General features: G+C 53.1%; 5 protein-coding genes across 5 annotated transcripts; 1 reads left to right on the forward strand and 4 right to left on the reverse strand.

Annotated features, from left to right (window-relative positions):
- Window positions 1–43: 43 nt before the first annotated feature.
- HER10_EVM0006626 (phosphomannomutase) lies at window positions 44–1,574 on the reverse strand. Its single transcript, XM_035476207.1, has 2 exons — window positions 1,110–1,574; window positions 44–977 (listed from the first exon to the last, which is right to left on the reverse strand). The coding sequence occupies exons 1-2, from the start codon at window positions 1,209–1,211 to the stop codon at window positions 270–272; spliced, it is 810 nt and encodes a 269-aa protein (XP_035335026.1). The 5' UTR covers window positions 1,212–1,574; the 3' UTR covers window positions 44–269.
- A 1,057-nt stretch (window positions 1,575–2,631) lies between these two features.
- On the reverse strand, window positions 2,632–3,525 carry HER10_EVM0004170 (uncharacterized protein; the record flags this gene model as incomplete). The annotated part of the gene is made up of 2 exons (XM_035473822.1): window positions 2,632–2,723; window positions 2,790–3,525. 2 exons carry the CDS (start codon window positions 3,523–3,525, stop codon window positions 2,632–2,634), a joined length of 828 nt encoding a protein of 275 aa, XP_035334856.1.
- A 740-nt stretch (window positions 3,526–4,265) lies between these two features.
- HER10_EVM0009864 (sodium/calcium exchanger protein) lies at window positions 4,266–7,812 on the reverse strand. The gene is made up of 2 exons (XM_035479336.1): window positions 4,893–7,812; window positions 4,266–4,841 (listed from the first exon to the last, which is right to left on the reverse strand). The coding sequence occupies exons 1-2, from the start codon at window positions 7,547–7,549 to the stop codon at window positions 4,496–4,498; spliced, it is 3,003 nt and encodes a 1,000-aa protein (XP_035335264.1). The 5' UTR covers window positions 7,550–7,812; the 3' UTR covers window positions 4,266–4,495.
- Window positions 7,813–8,215: 403 nt separating this feature from the next.
- Window positions 8,216–11,702, forward strand: HER10_EVM0003141 (barren protein). Its single transcript, XM_035472826.1, has 4 exons — window positions 8,216–8,418; window positions 8,484–9,102; window positions 9,153–10,751; window positions 10,815–11,702. The coding sequence occupies exons 1-4, from the start codon at window positions 8,315–8,317 to the stop codon at window positions 11,079–11,081; spliced, it is 2,589 nt and encodes an 862-aa protein (XP_035334777.1). The 5' UTR covers window positions 8,216–8,314; the 3' UTR covers window positions 11,082–11,702.
- A 1,780-nt stretch (window positions 11,703–13,482) lies between these two features.
- HER10_EVM0011754 (HMG box protein) lies at window positions 13,483–18,032 on the reverse strand. The gene is made up of 5 exons (XM_035483155.1): window positions 16,150–18,032; window positions 16,055–16,088; window positions 15,827–16,003; window positions 15,716–15,770; window positions 13,483–15,656 (listed from the first exon to the last, which is right to left on the reverse strand). The coding sequence occupies exons 1-5, from the start codon at window positions 16,266–16,268 to the stop codon at window positions 14,371–14,373; spliced, it is 1,671 nt and encodes a 556-aa protein (XP_035335398.1). The 5' UTR covers window positions 16,269–18,032; the 3' UTR covers window positions 13,483–14,370.
- Between the last annotated feature and the right edge of the window lie 2,832 nt (window positions 18,033–20,864).

Raw genomic sequence — 20,864 nt, forward strand, 5'->3', positions numbered from 1 at the left:
TCATGCACTATCTTGAGTGATCATTGTAAATCATTTCATTTTGCTGCTCTACTGAAAAATCAAGTCTCGATAGCAGGCCTGTTATGGCCGCTCTCGACATGTCGCAGGTCTGTTGTTCCCCAAGGCCACAGCCCACAACCACAAAGTCTAGAAAGCTGGCCCCATGACATCTCAACCCCATTTTTGTTGACTGGTCAAGCTAAGTCATCCTCCCCAGCCTGCAAGTCTTTTGTAAGATTCCCTCACAGCCTACTCCTCTCCGCCGCGGTTCACAAGTCAAACGTCTCCTTGAGGATGCGAATGGTATCCTCGGGGCCGGTGACAGAGTGACCGATGGTGCGCTCGTCGACGTAAATCTCGTAGTCGTTTCCGCCCTCGGCCGTCTTGTCGCCAAAGAAGTGGATCTGCTCGTACTTGACGCCGCCCTCCTTCTCTGCCTCCTTCTCGAGGTGCTGCAGGCAGTACGTCTTGTCCCAGCCGGTGGGGAAGACGTCGAACGAGATCTGGCCGCCGATGCTGAACGTCAGGCCGAGGTGGCCAAACTTCTCGCGGAGCTTGGCGACGAAGTCGCGGCGGACGTTGTGGACCTTGTCGTAGGCCTCGAAGGCCTGGCGCTCCTCGTTGGAGGCGTTGCGGCCGACGGGGGAGATGTTGACCATGCCGTTGCGGAACTCGATAAAGGTGCCGCGCTTGATGGGGATGTCGAGGTCGGCGATGTGGTGGAGGGCGAAGCGGACGAGCTCCTTGTACTGGTCCTCGCCAATGTACTTTATGAAGCTGTTGGAGGCGAGGGGCTGGCCGAGCTTGTAGGCCGTCAGGCCGTTCTCGGAGAAGCAGAAGTCGAAGAGGGTGGTGACGGGGGTGGTGGCGTTGCCGAGCTGCTCTTGCTGCTTGGAGTAGTCGGAGCCGCCGACGAAGCCGATGGCGCACTTTTGGCGGAGGCGGGCGAGGAGGTCGAGGATCTCGGGGGAGGCGGCCTGGGAAGGGGGGAGGAGGTGTTAGCTTGGATGGGATTTCCTGGTGCAATGCGACGAGGAATTTCTTTGGGAAAGACTAGAGCTGGAAAGGAAGCCGGGGATTGATATCTGATTTTTGGAAGGGTAGCTTACCAGACGAGCGGGAGTGAGGGTGCCGTCGACGTCAAAGAGGCAGATGGTGTTCTTCAGAGGGCGCTCCGTGAGGGGAGGGTAGCTGGGGAGAGAGGTAGCCATCGTGACGGTGTTTGTTCTTGTGAATGCTGGCACAATGCAGATTCAATTTCGGTATTGCGATTGGCGAAGATTTGAGGAAAGCAGCTTTGTCGTGAGAGTTTCGCGCTTCGAGGGATGGGAGGAGGGATGAGGAAAAGTTCAATGGGAAAGTTGAGCAAAGGGAGGGCGGTCAATCGTGCAGGAAAGGAAGCTCTCCTTTTCGGGATGTGGCAGGCGCGGCGCGGGGTTGCTTTTTGGATGGCGGGGCAAGTGAGGTACTGTGGTGCACTGGTGTTTGTTGCGGTTCAAGGGTCCCCTCTGACGGGTCTGGGTCTGGGTCTGGGCCTTGAGTAAAGTGTAGTAGGCAGGTGGGCTTTAAGCTGCAGGTGCAAAGAACCAAGAACCTCGAATTCGAATCAGTGCGATGTTGGACTTGATTTATAACTTTTCGTAAAGCTGTATCTTTCTTCAACGTCTACCACAAGCATTGGCAGGTATAACTCGACAATGGAGTCTCAATTGTCTGCTGACCGAGCACAATCACGGCTCCCAACTTGCCAGATCTCTTGATTGTCCATCTCTTGATGATCTGTCCTTGCCTACCTTACCAATGTCGCCATTGCAACGAGCTATGAACAGCTTGCCTCTCGCCCCCATGTACGAACGTCCAACGATACGAACGCACTGGCATTGAAACGAGATGAGATACGCCATTCAAGTGATCACTTCTGAAACTCGCCCGCTGGGTCACCTACGCCATGTATTGGGGCAATGCTGAGATGACGAGTTGTTTTGTTTCCCCCAGGAACGTGATTAATACCGGGGGAGGATGTAGACATCGTGGCCTCTGCGAACCTGGAAGTTAGGTTCCCTGAGCAGATCACTATGAGGCGCAAGGAACGATAGATTGCAATTTATGGCGGACTAGGAGGGCACTAATAATACGCTAGGCGACGGAGGATCGTGGGCTTGTGATGGGACCTGGAACTGGCTGGGAACACTGCCCCTTGCGGCGGCGCCCCGGCAGGGATGCGTGCTCCGGGGCTCGAGGGTGGAGCCGTCCCCGGCTCCGATTCGGTGACCTTCACCTTAGTACCTCAATTGCTACCTTGACGTCGGTGCATATCTTGCATCAATTACACGACCAATCTACCATTGCTCACTGGATGCTAGAGGACAGATATATCTCGTCAATGTTTCTAAGCTAACACGCAATCCGGCAACTACGCGGAATAATCCACCACCCTTACCCAGTGACGATCGTGCTGCGCCTCTGTTTCGCGCCTCTGTTTCGAAACAGTCCAGCTGGCGGCAACAATACGTGAGTGAGTCACTCACTCATCTCAGACACTCGAGCCAGCGAACGTCTTTGACATCAATCGTAAACATCTTCTGCACAGGTAAAACGCTGCCACAATTTCCCTTGCTAAATGACATGACCTCACTCGATCCATCCCTTAACCGGCTGGTTCCCAAGAGTCTCTTTTTCGTTACCAATACCGCCAACAGGCTGCTCTCCCGAACGATCGAGTCCTGATTCAAGACCAGAGTCAGTCGAGTAGCTCAGAAGAAGTATGGCTTTCAAAAAAATAAGCTTACCTTGCCCGGAGGTCGTCGTCTCGCCGCTCCTAGTGACATCGGTCCTGCGTTCTTCATCACCAATAAAGACACCTTCATCCTCGCCCAAACCGCCCTTCTCCAAATCAGTACCGGCACCAGCCTCTCGCTTGGTCTGAGAGTTCAATCCCTGTTTTTCAGTAGAAAAGTCCAAATTTCCTCCAGAGAGCGTCTTGCTCGCTAGGCCAGTGGTTACCCCTGCATTCGACTTGGAAACGGCCAGACCATCGTCACCTTGAGCGTCGGTCTGTGTCTCCCCATCTTGACCTTCACTTTCACCTCCAGCAGTCTCTTCCTCATCCTCCAGCTTACCAGCAGTCCCTCCCAACTTCCCTTCCTCCTTCGTCTTCTCACCACCACCACCACCACCAGCGCCGAACCCAGCAGCGATGCCCTTTCCAATCTCAGCAAGATCCTTCTTTCCCTCTTCACCACCGCCGCCGTGGTTATAAGCCGTAAAAGCCCTCTGCGCAATATCCCCAATCTCGGTGTAATCAGGTCCCTTGCCGCCCGCTTGATCCGCCTGGAATCCAGCAAAGGCCTTTTTGGCGGCTGACCCGACCTCCGCCCATTCCTGGTCGTTCGTGGTAGTCGTAGTCGTTGTCTGGGGAATTGACGGGTCCTGCTGCTGCTGCTGCTGTTGTTGTTGATCCTTATTGCTTTGGTCTTTGCCGGCGAGTTGCTGGGCCAAGTCTGTGAGTTTGTTGAAACCTCCCATATTGAGTATCTGAATCTCTCGACTGCTTTTTCTTCAGTAGACTTAGGGAGATAAAAACTGGTTGGGCAAGCAAAATCCGAGTTGAGTGTGATTTGTTTTGCGTGGCTTGATACAACCAAAGTTGGCATGAGCTGGAATGACCTCACACTAGGAAGGGTCTTTTACTCGGCCATTCAAGTCTCATTTTATACTTAACTACTACTCTCGTCTGTCAATGATCCAATGTTGCCAGTCACCATAGTGACGCGCTGTTTTCCCCTCGTGGAAGGGCATAAGTTGGCCAAAACACAAGCAAGTGCACACAATGACATGTCTTGGCAACCACACTCAGACGTACACATACTTGTACACACGAGCTGAGCTCTAGAAACAGAAAGGAGAGATCCAACACCAGATGAAGCGTTTGCTTTAAGTCTTGGCATCGCAACGATGCACATTGCGTAGTTGGCATTCCATGATGTTCGTCTCAATCCGTTGGCTGGGGCACGTCAAAACTTCGGTTACTGATGCCCTTTCGCTCACAAGGGGTCTGGTGGTGCACGTACGGAAAGGGAAACAGAAACACATCAGATGGTGATCGACGCCTGCAACGTAGGACCGTGCCTGAGTGCCTTCAACCTCGTTCGTAGACATAGCTGTTCGCTAGATGAAACTGCAACCATCACCAACACATCACGAGACTTTGACACGTTAAAGAAGCCAATGAGGTATCAAGCCAACCGAGATGATTGTGTAAGAAGGACGTTAGCATCTGTGATATTTATTTTTATAAACTAATGTATATGTAGATTCGTGTTTCCTCTTTTTGTACTCAGGAGGTAAAGACTGTCTATAAGTGGGAAGACAGAGAGTTTTCGTTTATTCTTCTCGTCGCACGCTATGCTTGGGTATACTCATACGGCGTAATGCAATAACGCAATATTGATACAGTCTGTACGTGTGCCAGCAGTTAAAAAGGAGAAATGTACCGTTAGAAAGAAAGGGAATAGGACACATCGGTCCAAACTCCGGTCAGCTCGACAACAACGTTGACGATGGTGCTGATCATCCACAACACAATGAGACCGTAGCCGATCTTCCGTGACATCACCCACTTGTTCATGGGTACGATGATGAGGAGGCCGAGCAGTGTGATGAGTAGCGTGATGGCCGATATCATCAACGTGCCTCCAATTTGAATGTTGTAGGAGTGGTACTTAAATGGCTTGTCAGGGTGTTTCTTATGTCGGTGGTTGGCAGCCTGGACCATCATGTAGACACCGCCAATTCCTATGCCGAGCAGGATGTTGAGCATGGGCCCACCAAAGCAAGCAGACCTGACAGTAGTTAGCATGGCTGTGTGGATGGATAGGTAGGTGAAGACTTACAATGCCATGACGGGGAACCCGAGCCGGGCAACGGTGATATCGGCAATTAGATCACCCACACTGTTGCCCGCTGCGAAGATGGTTAAGCCCAGGAGGGCTTCCGATATGCCGAAAATGACGCCCACTGCTTTCAAGACACCGACGACTTCCCCAGCGATGGTAGAAATCCAGGCTATAGCAATGATGAAACCCATGAAGCAAAGCAAGAAATGGTACTTTGGCTTCTTATCAGGACTAGTCGATAGGAGAAGGAAGCCGAGAAGAATCGTGGATCCTAGGAGTGTATACAGGATGAGTCTGACGAGGACCTTGTAGGGTTGTTGAAAGTCTTCCTTCATGTTTGCCCAGAGAATGATGACGGCGAATAAAGGCCCGGTGAAGAGCTGGATCGCGACGAGCCATCTGTTCCACTGTCCCGACTCGTCTACAGGAGCTAGACTGCTCTCCGAAGGCAACGGCTTGGCGGGTTTGATGGCTTGTGGGTGACTCGTAGGTATTTCAGCTGCCACACGCGCACCACTCGGAGAATCGATGGCAATGAGCGCTGGAGAGCCCTTGGGGGAGTGATCAAGTGACTGCCCGTGAGCGTGCGACAGAGTAGCCCGTCTGAAGCGCTGCCACTCCGTCTCCCCCTGATCGTCTTCGTAGGCGTCGGCAGGTACTGGAGCGTCGCAGTGGGAGTGATCTCGCATCATGGGATCCACGGCAGTCTCGTCGGATGAATCATCCGCGCTCTCGTTTTCGACAACCGGAAGTGTCAACACCAAGAGCAAGATGCTTGGTACAGATATAGCACTGACAAATCTGTCCCAGTGGCTTTTCTGCTTCCATCCTAGCAGAGTCGGGAACAACGTTGCCCAAAAGATATGCGGCGGAGGCAGAATGGCGTAAGGCCACCACCTTATAGGCTTGGGGTTGGCCATCTCATAAGGCGCAAATGGCACTTCGAGGCGAGCCGGACCAGGCGGCGCAAAAAACTCGGTCGGCTCGGTCTGAGCAGCAGGCGTTAAAACAAGAGGCGATTCGGTGTAACCAGGGAAGGGCGATGCAGGCGAAGACCCGACGCTCATGCTGCCACGCCGACTTGGTATTTGGAGGGAAAGTTGACCAGGTGATGGCCGAGCCTCCAAAGGTTCGCTCCCCCCACTGTCCTGTCTTTGTGGTACGGCGTCGACTGGAGGAGGTGCCAAGTTGCCACCGATTTTGTAAGCTGGTGACAGACTTCGGTTTCTGCTCTCTTGGGCCTTTATCTGTTGGATCGGGTCTGCGGGTGTTGGAAAGCGCCATGGCGATGGCGAATGGTCGCGACTGTTAATAGATCCGGGGATATCGCCAGAGGACAAGGCCCGATTCCTGTTCTGACCATATTCCTCAACGGCACCTATCGTGTATCTTCCTGAGTCGGATGGCGGCCCTCCCACTGTGTTCGTTTCACTTTGTCCCCCGAGGTGGTTGACCGAGTAGGCTCGCCCATGCATCGGTCTCATCCTGTGGTTGCTTTCCTTCTGCAATTGAGCCAGAGCAGATCGGAATTCGAGAGCGCCGACTAGACTGGGACGAATAGGCGTGAGTGTATTGCGCCTTCTGCCTCTAGGACGCAACACTCGCATGCTGCTGGCCATCTCTGCGACGACGTGCCGCCCATGATCGCTGTCTTCCGCCTCCTCGTCACTCTCTCCTTGACCATCAACTTCGATCCTAGGGCCAGCTTCCAATGCGTTGATGTCTCCAGCGCTGGAAGCGGCTGCGGAGGTGACGTGCCGGTCCTCATCGTCGGGATCATCCCGGTATGGTTCCGGTGCCAGCTCGTCGCTGAGATGCCCCACCGTCCCGTAGACATGACCTCGTGCGGCTGCTTCCCGGACCCGCCGCTGGCTCCGCCTTGTTGAGTACCAATGCCATGTGACAACGGTAACCACGTAGAAGATGTAGTAACAGACCATCGTTATGCATTCCCATAAATGCAGGTGGCCATCTGCCAGGAACACCATGGTGAAGCAGACAGCCACGATGAAGAAAGAGAGATCCCTGACGTACGTCTTCCTGCCAACTTTAAACTCGCGAACCAAAGCCATGGACCCGGCAACGACGGCGGTGATGAAGCTTGCAGCACCGATCAGCTCTCCAACAGCCATACTGGCGCTATTTGAGCCCATGGCTGCAAAAGTACTGAAGACGTCGGGTGAGCCATTGCCAAAGGCGAGGAAGGTGACGCCAGCCAAACTCTCGCTGAGGCCGAGGATGGCCGAGATTGTGCTGAGATTAACGCTGAAGAAGTCGCTGGCGGCGATGCCAATAGTGGTGAAGAGCAAGCCGAGCCAGCAGACCAGGATAATGAAGGCCAACCACTGAGCCTTGCCAAGGTCGCAATAATACAGCGTCAGGTAGGATAGGAGGCCAGCCTCGTCCTCGGCGCAGTGAGCCTTGACAAAGGCACACTGATCATCGGCGCGGTGGACATCTCGGCACTCGGTGAACTCGGATCGTTTGGTGAGGGGTGAGGATGAGAGTGAGAATGAGGCGTCTTGCAGCTGAAGCTGTCGTTGGGTAGCCTTGGTCAAGATGGACCAGGATGCCAAAAGACATATTAAGAATACGGTCGCGTAGAAAGGCCGCAAGCGAAGGGCGCCCCCTCGGATCTTGGAGGACGTTGACATGTCTGACGTCAAAAGCTGATTGTAATTGGCTCATCCGAAGCCATGGCAGAGACCGCGCTGTCGCGTTGGCGTGGCCGTGAAGCCGCTCGTTCCGCCGGACAAGGAGGAACAGATGTCTCTCAATGGAGTTTGCTATACAAAAAAGAGGGCTGCAGCGGGTTTGAGCTGAACAGCAAATGCAAGCGCTTCTCACCTTCATGTACGACTCATGGGGTTCTACCGTCCGAGGGAGGCAGCCCGGGAAAACCTGCCCAGCCTCTTTCAGGAACTATGAGCGACGCAAGCTTCTTGGCCACCACCAGGCTGGAAACCGCAGGCAATGCCCTGATTGCGCCAAGTATCTACTGGTGTCTGCGTGGGAAACCCCCCTCCGACGTGGCTGTGCGTCAACGGAGCGGCAACTCCAAGAGAGGGGGGCTGCTTGCAACGGCAACTGCAAGAGAAGAGTTCCATAGTCCTCGGCAGATAGCGATCTTGCATCACGTGCCGATAACGAGGGGGCCGCGAACGGCCGATCCAATCTGATGTTTGGACGAAACGGGATTTTCAGCTTCCCCGCCCCATCCGGCCCGGAAGGATAAGCTTGACACCTAATATTCGAGGCAGAAAACCTCTCTATTGTTGTTTCGCGTCGCCCAGGGACGTGCCTTTGGTGGGGAAAGTAAACACAAGGCTCGGCCACCCACTACTGCATCACAGCACACATGCAGCAAACAGTCAACAATTTTGACGACAACCTCAGCGCCAACAACACACACAGAAAAGATGCCTCGAGTGGCCCAAGTACCGCGCGCAAACAGCCGCGCAGGCAGTGTCAGAGCGACCTCCGGGTCGATGAACACATCGCCCTTCAAGAATTCACCAGTCAAGTACGTTTGCGACAGCAGCCCCCGTTTACCGACTCTGCATAGCAACGAAACTAAACAATGCACAGAATCCCCCTCAACGATGACGCTGAAGAAAAGGCGCGACGAGCGCATTCTCGCCACGCATTTCATGAGCGCCAGCGCAACGAATTAAAGGCTGCTGCTGCGACTCCTCTGCGCAGGAATAACAACAGCTTAGAAGATATCGAGAATGACACACCAGGCTCGAACCCCAAGACACCGCACGCCCGTGGCAGCCGAGGCAGCAGACAGGTTGTCGACGACGATGACGATGAAGGCTTTGTAGTCAGCGGAAGCGCAGTCACGCCTATGAAACGGGTCCCGATTCTTGCCAACTTTGAGGAGTGGATGAAGATGGCCACAGACAACAAGATCAACGCAAACAACTCTTGGAACTTCGCCCTGATCGACTACTTCCACGATATGTCACTTCTCAAGGAAGGTGACGGAGTCAACTTCCAGAAAGCCAGTTGTACACTGGATGGCTGTGTCAAGATTTACACGAGCAGAGTCGACAGTGTCGCAACCGAAACCGGCAAGCTGTTGAGTGGTCTCGCGGACAGCAACAACAAGAAGAAGGGCAAGGAGGGTGACGAAGTGGAGGGTGAAGAGAGTGAGGAGGAAGTCGACGAAGACGGCAACGTCAGGAAGAAGCCGAAGCGCAAGGTATGTGCAAAACGCATGTTGGCTGCGATGGTAAGCTGACTTGTGCGCAGACGCAACGATCCTCCGAGGCGACCCTAGCACCCAACTTTTCCTCGCTTCAACTCAAGAAGTTTGAGTTAGAATTCGCCGTGGACCCCCTTTTCAAGAAAACCTCCGCAGACTTCGACGAAGGTGGCGCCAAGGGCTTACTGTTGAACCACCTCATGATTGATGCCCAAGGACGCATTGTTTTCGACAGCAGTGACGAAGTTGGTGATGCACACACCTCAAAGACCCGAAAGAAGAACGAAGACGCCGACGATGAGGACGACGAGAACACAGAGATGCAGGATGCTTCGGTGGCACAAGAGGAGCCCGAGCAAGAGGAGAACGTTGAAGATGTTGAAATCGACCTAGGTGCCCTCGGCGCCAAGTTCTTCTCCGATCTTGGTCGTCTCGATGAGCTTGATGTCTGTCCATCATTGAAGAACTTTGACCTCGGTGACCCGTCTGGTTCCATGGATATTCCTTTCCTCAGAGCCCCGGAAGACTGGAGAGGTGATCAAGACAAGGACAAGAACCCCGACTCGCTGGGCGACAACTCTGGCATGTTCATTGACGGCGACAACGCTGCTGGCTTCGACGACGATGATCTTGGACTGGGTGGCTTCGAGCTTGGCGCCGACGTGGCATTTGGTGAGGGTGGTGAGGCTTGGGCCAGGGAAGCCGCTCTTGAGCCCCAAATGCGGGTCTACGATGCTGGCCTAGGCGAGGAAGCTGGCGATGGTGACGGAGTCGAGATGATGGACCCAGACAATGGAGATTTCGTCGTATCCATGTCCCACGCTAAGAGCGCGGACAAGATGCACGAAGACATTCTCGGGTATTTCGACCAAGCGCTGCAGAAGAATTGGTCAAGTGCCGAGCACTGGAGAATTCGAAAGATCAAGGACGTCAACAAGCCGGTCGGTCCTGCCAGGGTGCGCAAGGAGAAGGAGCCTTTTGAGATTGACTTCTCAGCGCCCCTCGACCAAGCCTTGGCCGACGTCTTGTACACCCAGGCATCAAGCAATTCTGCCGTCTCCATGCCCAAGAAGGACTGGAAGTCAAAGTCTCGTAATTTGCTGCCTGATGATAAGCACTTCAACTCGAAATCACTTCTCAACCTCTTCCTCAAGCCCAAAGCACGCCTCGGCCGGAGGCGAATCCTCGGAAGTAGGGGCGGTATGTTTGGCAATGCCGGACAAGACAGGGACGTCCCTGAAGGAGAGATGGACGAGGCGTTCTGGGCAAACCAGAAGGCCCCCGTCAAGAGCGAGGATGAGCCGCTGCCGGAGGGAGACTACGACGCAAACTTCTTCCAGGACGATGCCTTGCCGTTTGCCGGTGGCTTGGATGACGATGACGACGAATTTGCGGATGCCAGGGAGCACCTGTCGCCCGGCGCCGAAGGCGACGTCGGAGCTACGGAAGCTCTTGGCATGACGGCTTTGCTTGGCGGCGACGCAACCACAAATGTTCTGACCGGCGCTTTTGGCACGACTCTGGTCACGCAAACACGTCGCATGCGGCCGGATTATGTGCAGTTCGCACGTGTTGCCAAGAAGGTGGATGTGAGGCGCTTGAAGGAGGAGATCTGGAAGGGCATGGGTCTTGAGGGCCTGGACGGCGTAAGTCGAGTCTCTCGGTCACCCTTCCCATCAGGGAATGAATTATTGCTAACCCACAACCAGGATTCCACAAGACTTTCTTCACCTCATGCCCCAGCGCCACCGGTAGAGCCACCCGCCAAGGATACCGAACTCAAGTTCACCGAGGTCATGAACGGCCTGGGCTCGGTTTACCCCAAGGCCATGATGGAGGATATCTCCACGAGTTTCTGTTTCATCAGTCTGCTGCATCTCGCCAACGAGAAGGGTCTCGTCATCGAGAAGACACCCGAGCTCACGGAGCTGAACATCCGCAAGGATTGGACGGCCGAGATCGTGGGAGGAGAATAAGACAGCGACTTCACTCTCGTAACGCAAGGAGAGGAAGCAAAAAAATGGAGGGACAAGGGTGTGGCGGAATCCTGTGTTTACACGTCGAAGCATCGGCGTTTCTGTGGTTTTTTGTTGAATGACGGCATGTTTGATTTTTCTGGCAAAGTGTGTTGGGTAAACCTTTACGTCTCATAATGAACACTGGGCGGAAACATTCCATTTTGAGAGCTTCGTTCTCTATACCTTCATCTGTATCCGTACTTGAGGGCGCGGCTTGAGCTTGGGGAAAAGGAGGCTGTCTGACCACGGACGTGGACGTCTTTTGTAATGGATCAAAGAAAACAAGACCAACGAACTCTCGACGAGGGACCTGCTTTTCCTACCTTACGTTGGTTGTCTTTTGCTTTTTCTCGTGTCAGTGCTTTTTCTTTTTCTTTTTCTTTTCCTTTTCCTTTTCAAAAACGACACGCTGGGCGCCTGGGCCATGGTTCGTGATATGCATAATTCAGGTAAGCATGATTTTATTTTGTTTTATCCATCGTCTTAATTCCCCTTAGCTTGACCGTTGAAAACGAACGGACGGGAGCTAAGGAAGGCAAGGTAAGGCAAGGCCACGAACGGAGCAAGTCTCCGTTTTGAGGGCGAAGAAAAATGCTCGTGCCCGTTTTGGCGTGCTTTCTTCAGGGTCCCGCTCACCCCCCCCCCCCCCCCGTACTTGGTACGCTATGGTTTCGGATCTCAATAGTGAACGAAGACCCTGGATTTTTTGGTTCCTACGGATACACCTGAGTTGTTTTGGTTTTTCATGCAAATCTGAAGGGACGATGAGCAGCAGAACGGTCGGACGGGTTTGGGCGAGCGCAGTGGGCATCGCAGGGAGAAAATAATCAGATGGCAAGGGCGGATGCAGCGCCGTTTAGTGTCTGTATGCGGACAGCGGTGATGGAAGATTTGGTCTCTATGGATAGAACAGACTGATTACTTGGCCGATAGCATGCGTTTGACACATAGCACCCATCACGCGCGAGTTACCAAGCGGCAACAGACTCACGACAGTGGATGAAGGATTCGCTGCAGGCGAGCGACCTGCACTATTTATAAGAGTTCACGAACGCAGAATCTCGTTCCATACAGGATCGCTCTTGGGTACCCTCCCTCTTGCAGAGGCGACAATCATTTGCTTGGAGCGGCTCTCTTCTCACTTGAAGTTGTGACAGAAGAACGCCGCCTCGTGTTCGCCTCTACGGCCTAGCCGCAAATGCTATTTCACCCGCCGATTCCCCAATCAATATCGTCATCTTTAGCCAACGGCTTCGGCTGGTTCAATAATTCACATCGTGATTTGACTAAGACTCAGATGCAGCAATATGGTTGAATCTGACGCTTTGGAACGTATATGAATCTTTCAACAGACGACCGGTGTCGTCAGACTTGTCGCACGGGACGTAACCATCGCAAACATCAAGCGCAACTGTTACTCCCAGATGAGCCAACAAAACATCCGCAAGACCTCGGTTCACTTGTCCTTTCTCAAACTTTTCGCTCAAAAGGAAGGCCACTGTCTCCAACTGGGATCTCTCCTAGCGTATTCCTGGTAGAATATACGTGATCAAGTGATGGGAAGTAATTTGTCTGTACAAACCGAATAGCCCTTTCCTATGGGTATTGTAGATTGATGATGTCGTATTTGAGAAGAGATCGCTGGACATCACACAGTTGTGTGAGAACAACGAGTCAATCCACGACCAGTCGCAAACTAAGCGTCTGCCAAACTGAGCGCTGTAGGTATTCGTTCGAGACTATTAAGGATGCAAACCTGAGTTACTGCCATTGATCCCACGCAGAAGCCCGCATCGAATTTGTGCATGAGACTTTGCTATGCAGCGCATCTTGATCTCACCTCACCTTACTCTTCCGGCTCGATTTCCGACGCTGCTTCGATCCACTCGCTATCGATGAAAAACACATTTACAAGATCATCACGACAACTCCACTCACCAAAAACCCATTGAGGATAGATTGTCAAGAAAAATCAAGGAAAATCAAGACAAATTTCACGCAAACGCCTGAATCATCCTGCAACAATCACGAGACATTGCAACTTCCCATACTTTGAACCTGCTTCCAGATCAACAAACATCACCTTACTCGTGTCCCGATGAACGCGGAACGCGCACCCCAAGCAGGGGTAGTATCACTACGTAGTAGAGTCCAGGCAGGGGGGGAACCACCAGGCGGAGTAACAATCGGGTTTAGTTTCGTTTGGGCGCAACAAGGGTCCTCTGAGCAAAAAAGTGAGGCGCACGACCGTTCCTTCGAGTCGACAAAAAGAAATAACGATAAAATAGGGACCCCCAACCAACCAACACCGCCCGTCAGCCAACCAAATCCGCCAAGACCGGGGGGAGGGACCCTCTTGGAAAAATCGAAAATCAGGCCAGGACCCCGAAATCCTGACAGAATTATGACGTTGGCCGGTGCGCTCAGGGTACTTTGTGCCAACACCGCCAATGAGTGGTCAACATGACGGTGCTCAACCATGCAGGCGCCCTCAGATTGGAGCAAGACCCTTCATTTTGCCTACCTTACCCTACGCAGTACCTTAGTGCCAACGGCCGTTCGGCAGAAAAGTATTGGCTTGTTCCTGACCATCTTCCCCTCAGGAAAGGGTAACGCCCGTGATGATCCCGTCAGAAACGCGAGGCAGGACCGCGGAGGAAGGGTCCTATTTTGGTTGACGTCATAACCTCCCGACCTTGCTCTGCTATGTTTTCCCTCTTGAACCCCTACATTCCGATTTCTCTCTTCATTTATCCATAAACTCATCGTAATAAATTTGTTCAATTGAGACTGCATGCCGTTGTTCATACAGTTTATATAGTTTTTTGGTTCCTCGAGCGACCAGAGAGCTTTTGTATCATGCAGTATCCATCAACACCCTATATCCAAAAGTTACCCATCGTCTGGCCATGCGACGCAGCTTACAACGCCATTTGGACGACAAACAAATGCCACGTCCAACGGGACAAAAAAAACGCCATGACTACCCAGTTGCGCCACCTCGAACAAGATTTCCAAAAGATGCCAATCCATGAGGGTATTCAAGTAATCAAACAGACCGACCTCAGCCAACCGGGCTGGACTTGAGCGAAACGCTGATGCCATCAACGACGACGAAACAAACAACCGAATAAAACAACGATCAAACGCACGAGAATTGTACTCGAGACCGACGTCAACAGTTTGCAAATCCATAGAGTGGAAGGAGAACGATCGTTGCCGACCATACGTCAAAACTCGCATCCTCTTATTGGATCCGACGGTTCACGATCTCACCCGCCCGCACCAACGCGCTCATGCCGTCGAGCTTCGGATCGCTCCTCTCCTGAATACCGAGCGACGTTGCAGAAGAAGCACCCGATGATGCTTGCGACACGTTCGATCCATCAGTCCCCGTTGACGAGGTGGACTGGTATCTCAATAAGGCAGGTGGTGATTGGTAACCTTGTAACCTCATTAGCCTCTGCGGAAAGCCTTGCTTGGTTTGACCGTGAGTACCATTCGTCGCTCCCATCGGAGCTTGAGGCTGCCCCGCATAGGGCAACTTTGAATCCTGGAGCGGCTGTGATCCAGAAGGCGGCACCGTCGAGAACGGTGATGGTTGCAACTCGAAAGGAGGACCCGGCAAGGTCTTGTTCGACAATAAGGCGTGAATCGGTAGCGAAGATTCACTAGGTGTTCGGGGATACGACAGTCCAGATCCAGAGGATGAGATGCTTCCCGCGGAAGAATATTCATGCTTCAATGCTGGCGGTGCGGAGGGACCAGGGTGTGTCGGAGGCGCGAAGCCCCCAAAGCCATTTGCCTCAGGAGACCTCGAAACCCCGTTCAATCCTCGTCCATTGTTGAACACATCCGAGAGGGAAGGAAGATGCGGAAGTGTGACTGGCTCTGGTTTGGCTGGGGCTTCCGTCCATGCTGGGCGGTGGTTCCGAGTCTGTGAGGTACGGGGACTTGTGGAGTGCAAGCTCTCGCGATCGAATTGTACACTGGCAGGGGAGTGTACCGAATCATCGTTGGGATGATGATGGTGGGAAATTGGGGTCGGCACGGCCGTCGAATATTGCGATTCAGATACCGACACCACGGAACCCACACGCTGTTTGCGATTAGGAGGAGGTTCGCTTCCCTGGTGACTCTCTGTTCCACTCCCTGTGCTACTGAGGCTTCCAGGTGTGGCACTTGCGCTTCCTCCGTTTTGCAGACGAACCCCCGAATCAAGCTTCTGACGTTTCGACGACTCTTTTGCTGGATCAGGGTCAGCTTGGCGGCCACTCGAGGCGACAAACCTCCACGCACCTTGATTTGCGGAGGCTTGCCGTGCCTTGAAATCTTGTAAGTACAGGTTGTATTTCCTATACTCTGTTGTCTTCTTATACTCAGCCAAGTCGTGGTTGTATTTCTCCTTGGCTTTCAATGCGGAAGTTTCGTATGGCTCCTTCTCGCCGGGAGTTAAGTTTTGCCAGTGCTCTCCCACAAGCTTGGCTATCTCGGTAAATGTCAAGTTCCGACCTTTGAGGTCATCACGCATCTCTGTGGGATTGATCAGATATATTCCATCATCTCAAAGCAGGGTGTAATCCACAACATACTGTTTGAAAAAAGGACATAGGCCGAAGGAGGTCTCTCGGGGGCATTTTCATCAGGCTGCGTTGGTTAGCTTCGTCCAGGTACGAGTGTACGTCTGCATGAGGGTTGCGAACCTTGGGGTGACGCCTATACTTTCGTTTCGTAGCGACGGGTCCCTCCTTGACCTCGAGGCGGGGTTGATCAGGTCGTTGTGTCTCGGGCTTTGGCTCTTCTGCGTTTGCTCTTGCGGGCGAAACTAGTGATGCATCCGGGGCAAGACCACGAGAGTTGGCGATGCGTCTCTGCAATTTCTGCCTTGTGTTAGGGCTTGTAGGGGTTGCGGATGTACGTCAAGCACTTACACGTCGGTGTCCTAACTTGACTCCAAGTGCGTCGCTGCAACATTATCCTCGTTAGTCTCGAGTATGTGGCGTGGCAATAGCCATGGTTTACTCACAGGTCAGACTCAGTAATGTCCAAAATCGTCTCCCACGTATCGAATCCTTGCTCGAGAAAGATGTCTAGGTACTGCGAGATGCCTAGCTCTGCAAAGATTCCATCCAGTCCTTGCGCCATGGTTTATCTGAGTGGCGTATATCAAGTTACGTCAACTCGAAAGTGCTGTTGTTACGGGACGGCAGTGCGATGGTTTGCGAACTTCTTCTACGTCGAAAGTGATCTCCAAAGAATTGGCTTTCACTGTTTGCCGCTTTTCGTTCAAATCCCTCTCTAAACCCAAACTCTTTCATTCAGTCGTCGATTCGATTCGCTACGTCTCGATTTCCGTCGCTCGAAGTCGAAACACTTCCTTTTGCGTGGCGGTCAACCAATAATCATCGAAGGCTTTCTTCTCAATCAAGTCGCGGCGGATGGGCAGCGACAGGCGGCGCCTGTATCGAATACTGAGTGTCGGTCGGCAATGATCGTTTTCTCGTCGGCTTCGATACTGCGCAGATCGATCCAAGAGCGATGTTGTTGAAGTAATTCCGAAGTATTCGTTTGCTGGGCGAGTTCTACGTCTGCTTGGGGCGTTGATGATAAGTAATTGCAGAAGAGGAAGGCGTGTGGCACGCATGGCGTGGATATACCAAGTTGGTGGCTGCAATATGGAGGACGGATCTCGATGACATTGAAGGAGACCGAGCTTTTGGGGTGTGGGACAACGGCAAGTACCAGACCAAGCAAAGAGGGGCTTCGGGATTCAGATGGAATGGGATGTGCGCTCTGGAAAGAATACGTACTTTATGAGAATGCGTTTTTCTGAGCCGGCTCGGCGGTTCGCAGCCGCATGAACGACGGGGAAGACAACGGATAGATGGTCTGGTCTGGTGGAGGAAAGTAGGGCGCGTCTTTGGTGGGAGTGATGAAGACTGGACCAAGTTTGTTTGATCGAAGAAGGGGGTTAGGTTTGGGAGAAAGTGACCAAGCCGGCAAAGTCTTTTTTTTTTTTCGTCGTCTTCCTTTGCACGGGTTGGGAATCGGGAACGGTGAAGAAGAACTGGGGGGGATGACCGTCTACCGAGACGGAGAGGAGAGAGCGAGTTTGGTGAGCCAAGGGGAGGAAGGTAAGGTAAGGTACGGATGGATGCCAGTGTGGTACGGAGGAAGGGCGAGGTAAACGGTTCGAAGATTGAGAAGAACTAGCCCCGCGGTGATCGACGCGGATTAAGAGGTGAGGTCAGAGGTGTAAATGGGGAATCTCTCTCGAGGGTGGGTGTGTGTTGATGGTCGACCGTAAGGTAAGGTAAGGTAGTGAGTCTAGGTACGGATACTGGTAGCCTCAGACGTCGCCGCAGACTCGACTTGTGATCCGGGGTGGCATGTCCAATGGCCCCAAGCCCCAAGCAGAGAAGCTAGAGCAGCAGACTGATGGATAGCTCAAGGTACCCAGGACAAGCTCCCTGGCGTCTGATCGCAGAAACCGACTTTCGAGAAGTCGGCGACAACAACAGTGAGCATCTGTTACTGGAAGCCCATCGCAAAGAAAAGCGGGATCAAGCACAAGGACAGACACATATGGAGCCCTTTTGGAAGACATGGAAAGACATGGGTTCTCAGCGAGTCAGGAACAGGAAACGGCCGCTTGAGATGGGCCTTCGGGATACATGCAAATCCTGTACCGGTACATGAATTCCGTACCTGGACCATGTCTTCTTCCCTTCCCTCTTTGCCTCACTCTCCCAAGACTACAGGGTAGAAAGTAAGGTACCCTAGACACGAAGTAGGTACCTTACGTAGGTACCTCAGTGCCTCTCTCTTTCCCCGTTAAGCCCAAGGCACCCACCAAACTTGAGGCCTCAGGCCGGAATCACACATGGGTACGGAACTGGAAAGAGTGCTAGTGGCCCTGGGCCACTGCCCACTGGCTGGTAGGTAGGTAAGGTAGAGACTGAGAAAGAGAGGGGGGTGGGTGTTCATCCATCATCCATCCACTCAAAAATCACTCCCCTCGACAACCTACCTACACCTCCAGGCAAGAGGTACCTTACCTTCGCACCACACAGACATAGCAGACACGCTAGACTCTGATGTGCCAGCCCACCACTCTCTCTCATGAACGGAATCCGCTCCGTAACTCGACTGACTGCAAGTGCGGTAGCGGGAGCGGCATCATGGCGTGCCTCGCCTCGACAGAACATTCCCAAGCCGTACCTGCACACTATCTAGACTCTCACCACTTGGCAGAACACACGATACCAAAACAGCCACTATTGAAAAACCAGTGCTGACCCTAGATTCAAGACGGCATCTGCATCTGGATTGACACTCCAATTCGGCAACGGGCCCTTCGAGACCGTCGCGGGTCATGCCGCTGGCTTCTGGCCAGCATTCTTCTTCTTCCTCTCCAAAAAGAAGAGCGGGGACCGAACATCGTCATTTGGGTCGCGGAATACCGCCCGTCAAACATTCGGCCAGGAGAGTGAGAACCTCGCCCTCAATGCAGGCAGTAACTAGCCAATTGCTGCATTATCATTCGCATGCCAGAACTGCTTGGGACAATGGCCAAACAGCGCGAATTCGATTCTTGTTGACGGGACTGTGCCTGACTCTATAAACAGCCCTGCGATCAAGTCACTGTTCCATTGCCTGCTCTCCAATTAAGAGCACGCCGTCAAAGTGAATCTCGATGTCGATTCCACCTCAACGCTCATCAGTGTGTTTCTCAGACAAGCCAGCTCGCGCTTCTCGACGTGTCAGCGTTCGAGCAGCCAGTCAGACTGGCTCAAACCGCCAGAGATGGCTATTCACACGCCTCTGCGCGGGGAGACGGAGCATTGCACCAAGGATTGAGAGACACCTGAAATCGAAGAATTGCGCCGCGATCGAAAGCCGCCACCACCCCTGCTACACACGCTCACGCGGATGAATCTGGCCACCACGGGCCACGGTTGAGGAACGCACCTCGTCCGTAGGTAGTTGTCCCAAAGCACGGTGCGGGTGAGACAACAGACCGCAACCTAGGACGACGTAATAATTGCGTTGACGTCTCTCGTTCACCTCGCAAATGTCCATCTGCACATTATGGAACAACCCTAGTGATTATACGAATGCCGGAAGAAAACGTCCACATAAACGACATGGCAATGTTTCGATGATCGATCATCCAGAAGTCGATCCAAGACGAGAAGCCGTTCCGTCACGGCCGTGTGCGCCAGGGCACAGCGACCTTTGATTCATGATCCATTAGACCCAAAGCAAAGGCCATCAGGGGGCGTTAGCATGGTGCCGGTGCGATGTGTCTTGCCGGTAGACAGATACGACAGACATATCACCGAATTTGCAGAAGAATCGCATTTTCGCAATGCGATTACTGATGGCACAACATGCCGTGTAACTCTGAACCGACACAAGGGGCAACTTCGCCGTCGGCTGACCTAGCAAGCAACAGTGTTGCCTCCCATTTAACCGAAATTTCGTTATGTGGCAGAGGGGTAAAAGACGAAAGCCATCGTCAGTCTGGAGATTGTGCATTCGGCTCGATATGGCATTCAGGTGACGGGTCGCAAAGTGAGGCTGAGAGCACATGTGCTTTCACTTCTGGGTTGTTACCGGCTCCACCATCCATTAAGAGCGTTCTGGAACTCGGACCATCTGAACGAAGCTGGATAACCCGACGGCGAGCAGGATTGGCACGGTATCTAGGCGCATGCAGACCCTTTTGACGAGGCACTGGAACGAGAGATATGCATCAAACAATGCTTTTCGAGAGCTGGTCAGCACGGATTAGGGTCATGGACCGGTCCAGCGTCGCCAGACTGAACCCGCCCATGGTGCCAACACGATCTAGGCCATTCCGCACCCCGTTAGTAGCACGCTACAGCACCAAAGACGCGAAAACGCGCCAGACCATCAGAGAACAACACCCATAGCCACATACAAGCTTGTTGACGACGGAGCATTGACTGGATCGACGTGGTCTGTGTTGCGATGTTGAAAGGTGACAGAAGCTGGTAAATTGAGGGTTCTGAAATAGCAGCGCTAAGTGCGGACTCAGCGGAGTACGGATATCTTGTTTCAATATGCTAACATCCATGGCCAGAACTCGCACCGGTACGAATAATCATCTCACCACTTCAAATTTCCATACGGAAAACACGACATGGCCATGGCCCATGGGCTCCCGCTGCGGAGGGCGTTGATCTATCCGTGTGCTCCAATGGACGACGGAGGGTTTCGCCGTGGAACGTGCTACCTACATGCCTAATGGCAGTGTTACAGAGCATCGACGCGCTAGTCACCTCCCGACCCAACCTCCGATATGGACTTCCAGCCGTGACGTAGATTTGATGCAGCACGAGGTTTGCGGAACCGACAACCTCGGACCAACTGGATCTTGTTGGATCCCTTCTACGTCGCCGAATGACGATGAGTTGCAACAAACTGTAAGGAGCTCGTGGGCCAAAGTTTCATCGAAGATGCGAATCTGAAGATTAGCGGGCAGCAAATGGGCTGAGAGTAGCCACCGGCTGGTCTAGACACCGAGAGAACGGAGACTGTGGGCGTGAGAGACTGGGAAGAGGCAGGAGGAGACAAGACAGTCTTGCGCGCGAAGAAGAAGGGAATCGTCGATGTTTGCGCATGGCCTGCAGGTCTGGTTGAGGTATATCGTCACTGGGCATTCGAGAATACGATCGCAGACGGCACGTACGATCACCATGGGAAGCACAGGCG

The sequence above is a fragment of the Colletotrichum scovillei genome (assembly GCF_011075155.1).
Source record: "Colletotrichum scovillei strain TJNH1 chromosome Unknown Contig00004, whole genome shotgun sequence".
Classification (NCBI taxonomy): Eukaryota; Fungi; Ascomycota; class Sordariomycetes; order Glomerellales; family Glomerellaceae; genus Colletotrichum; species Colletotrichum scovillei.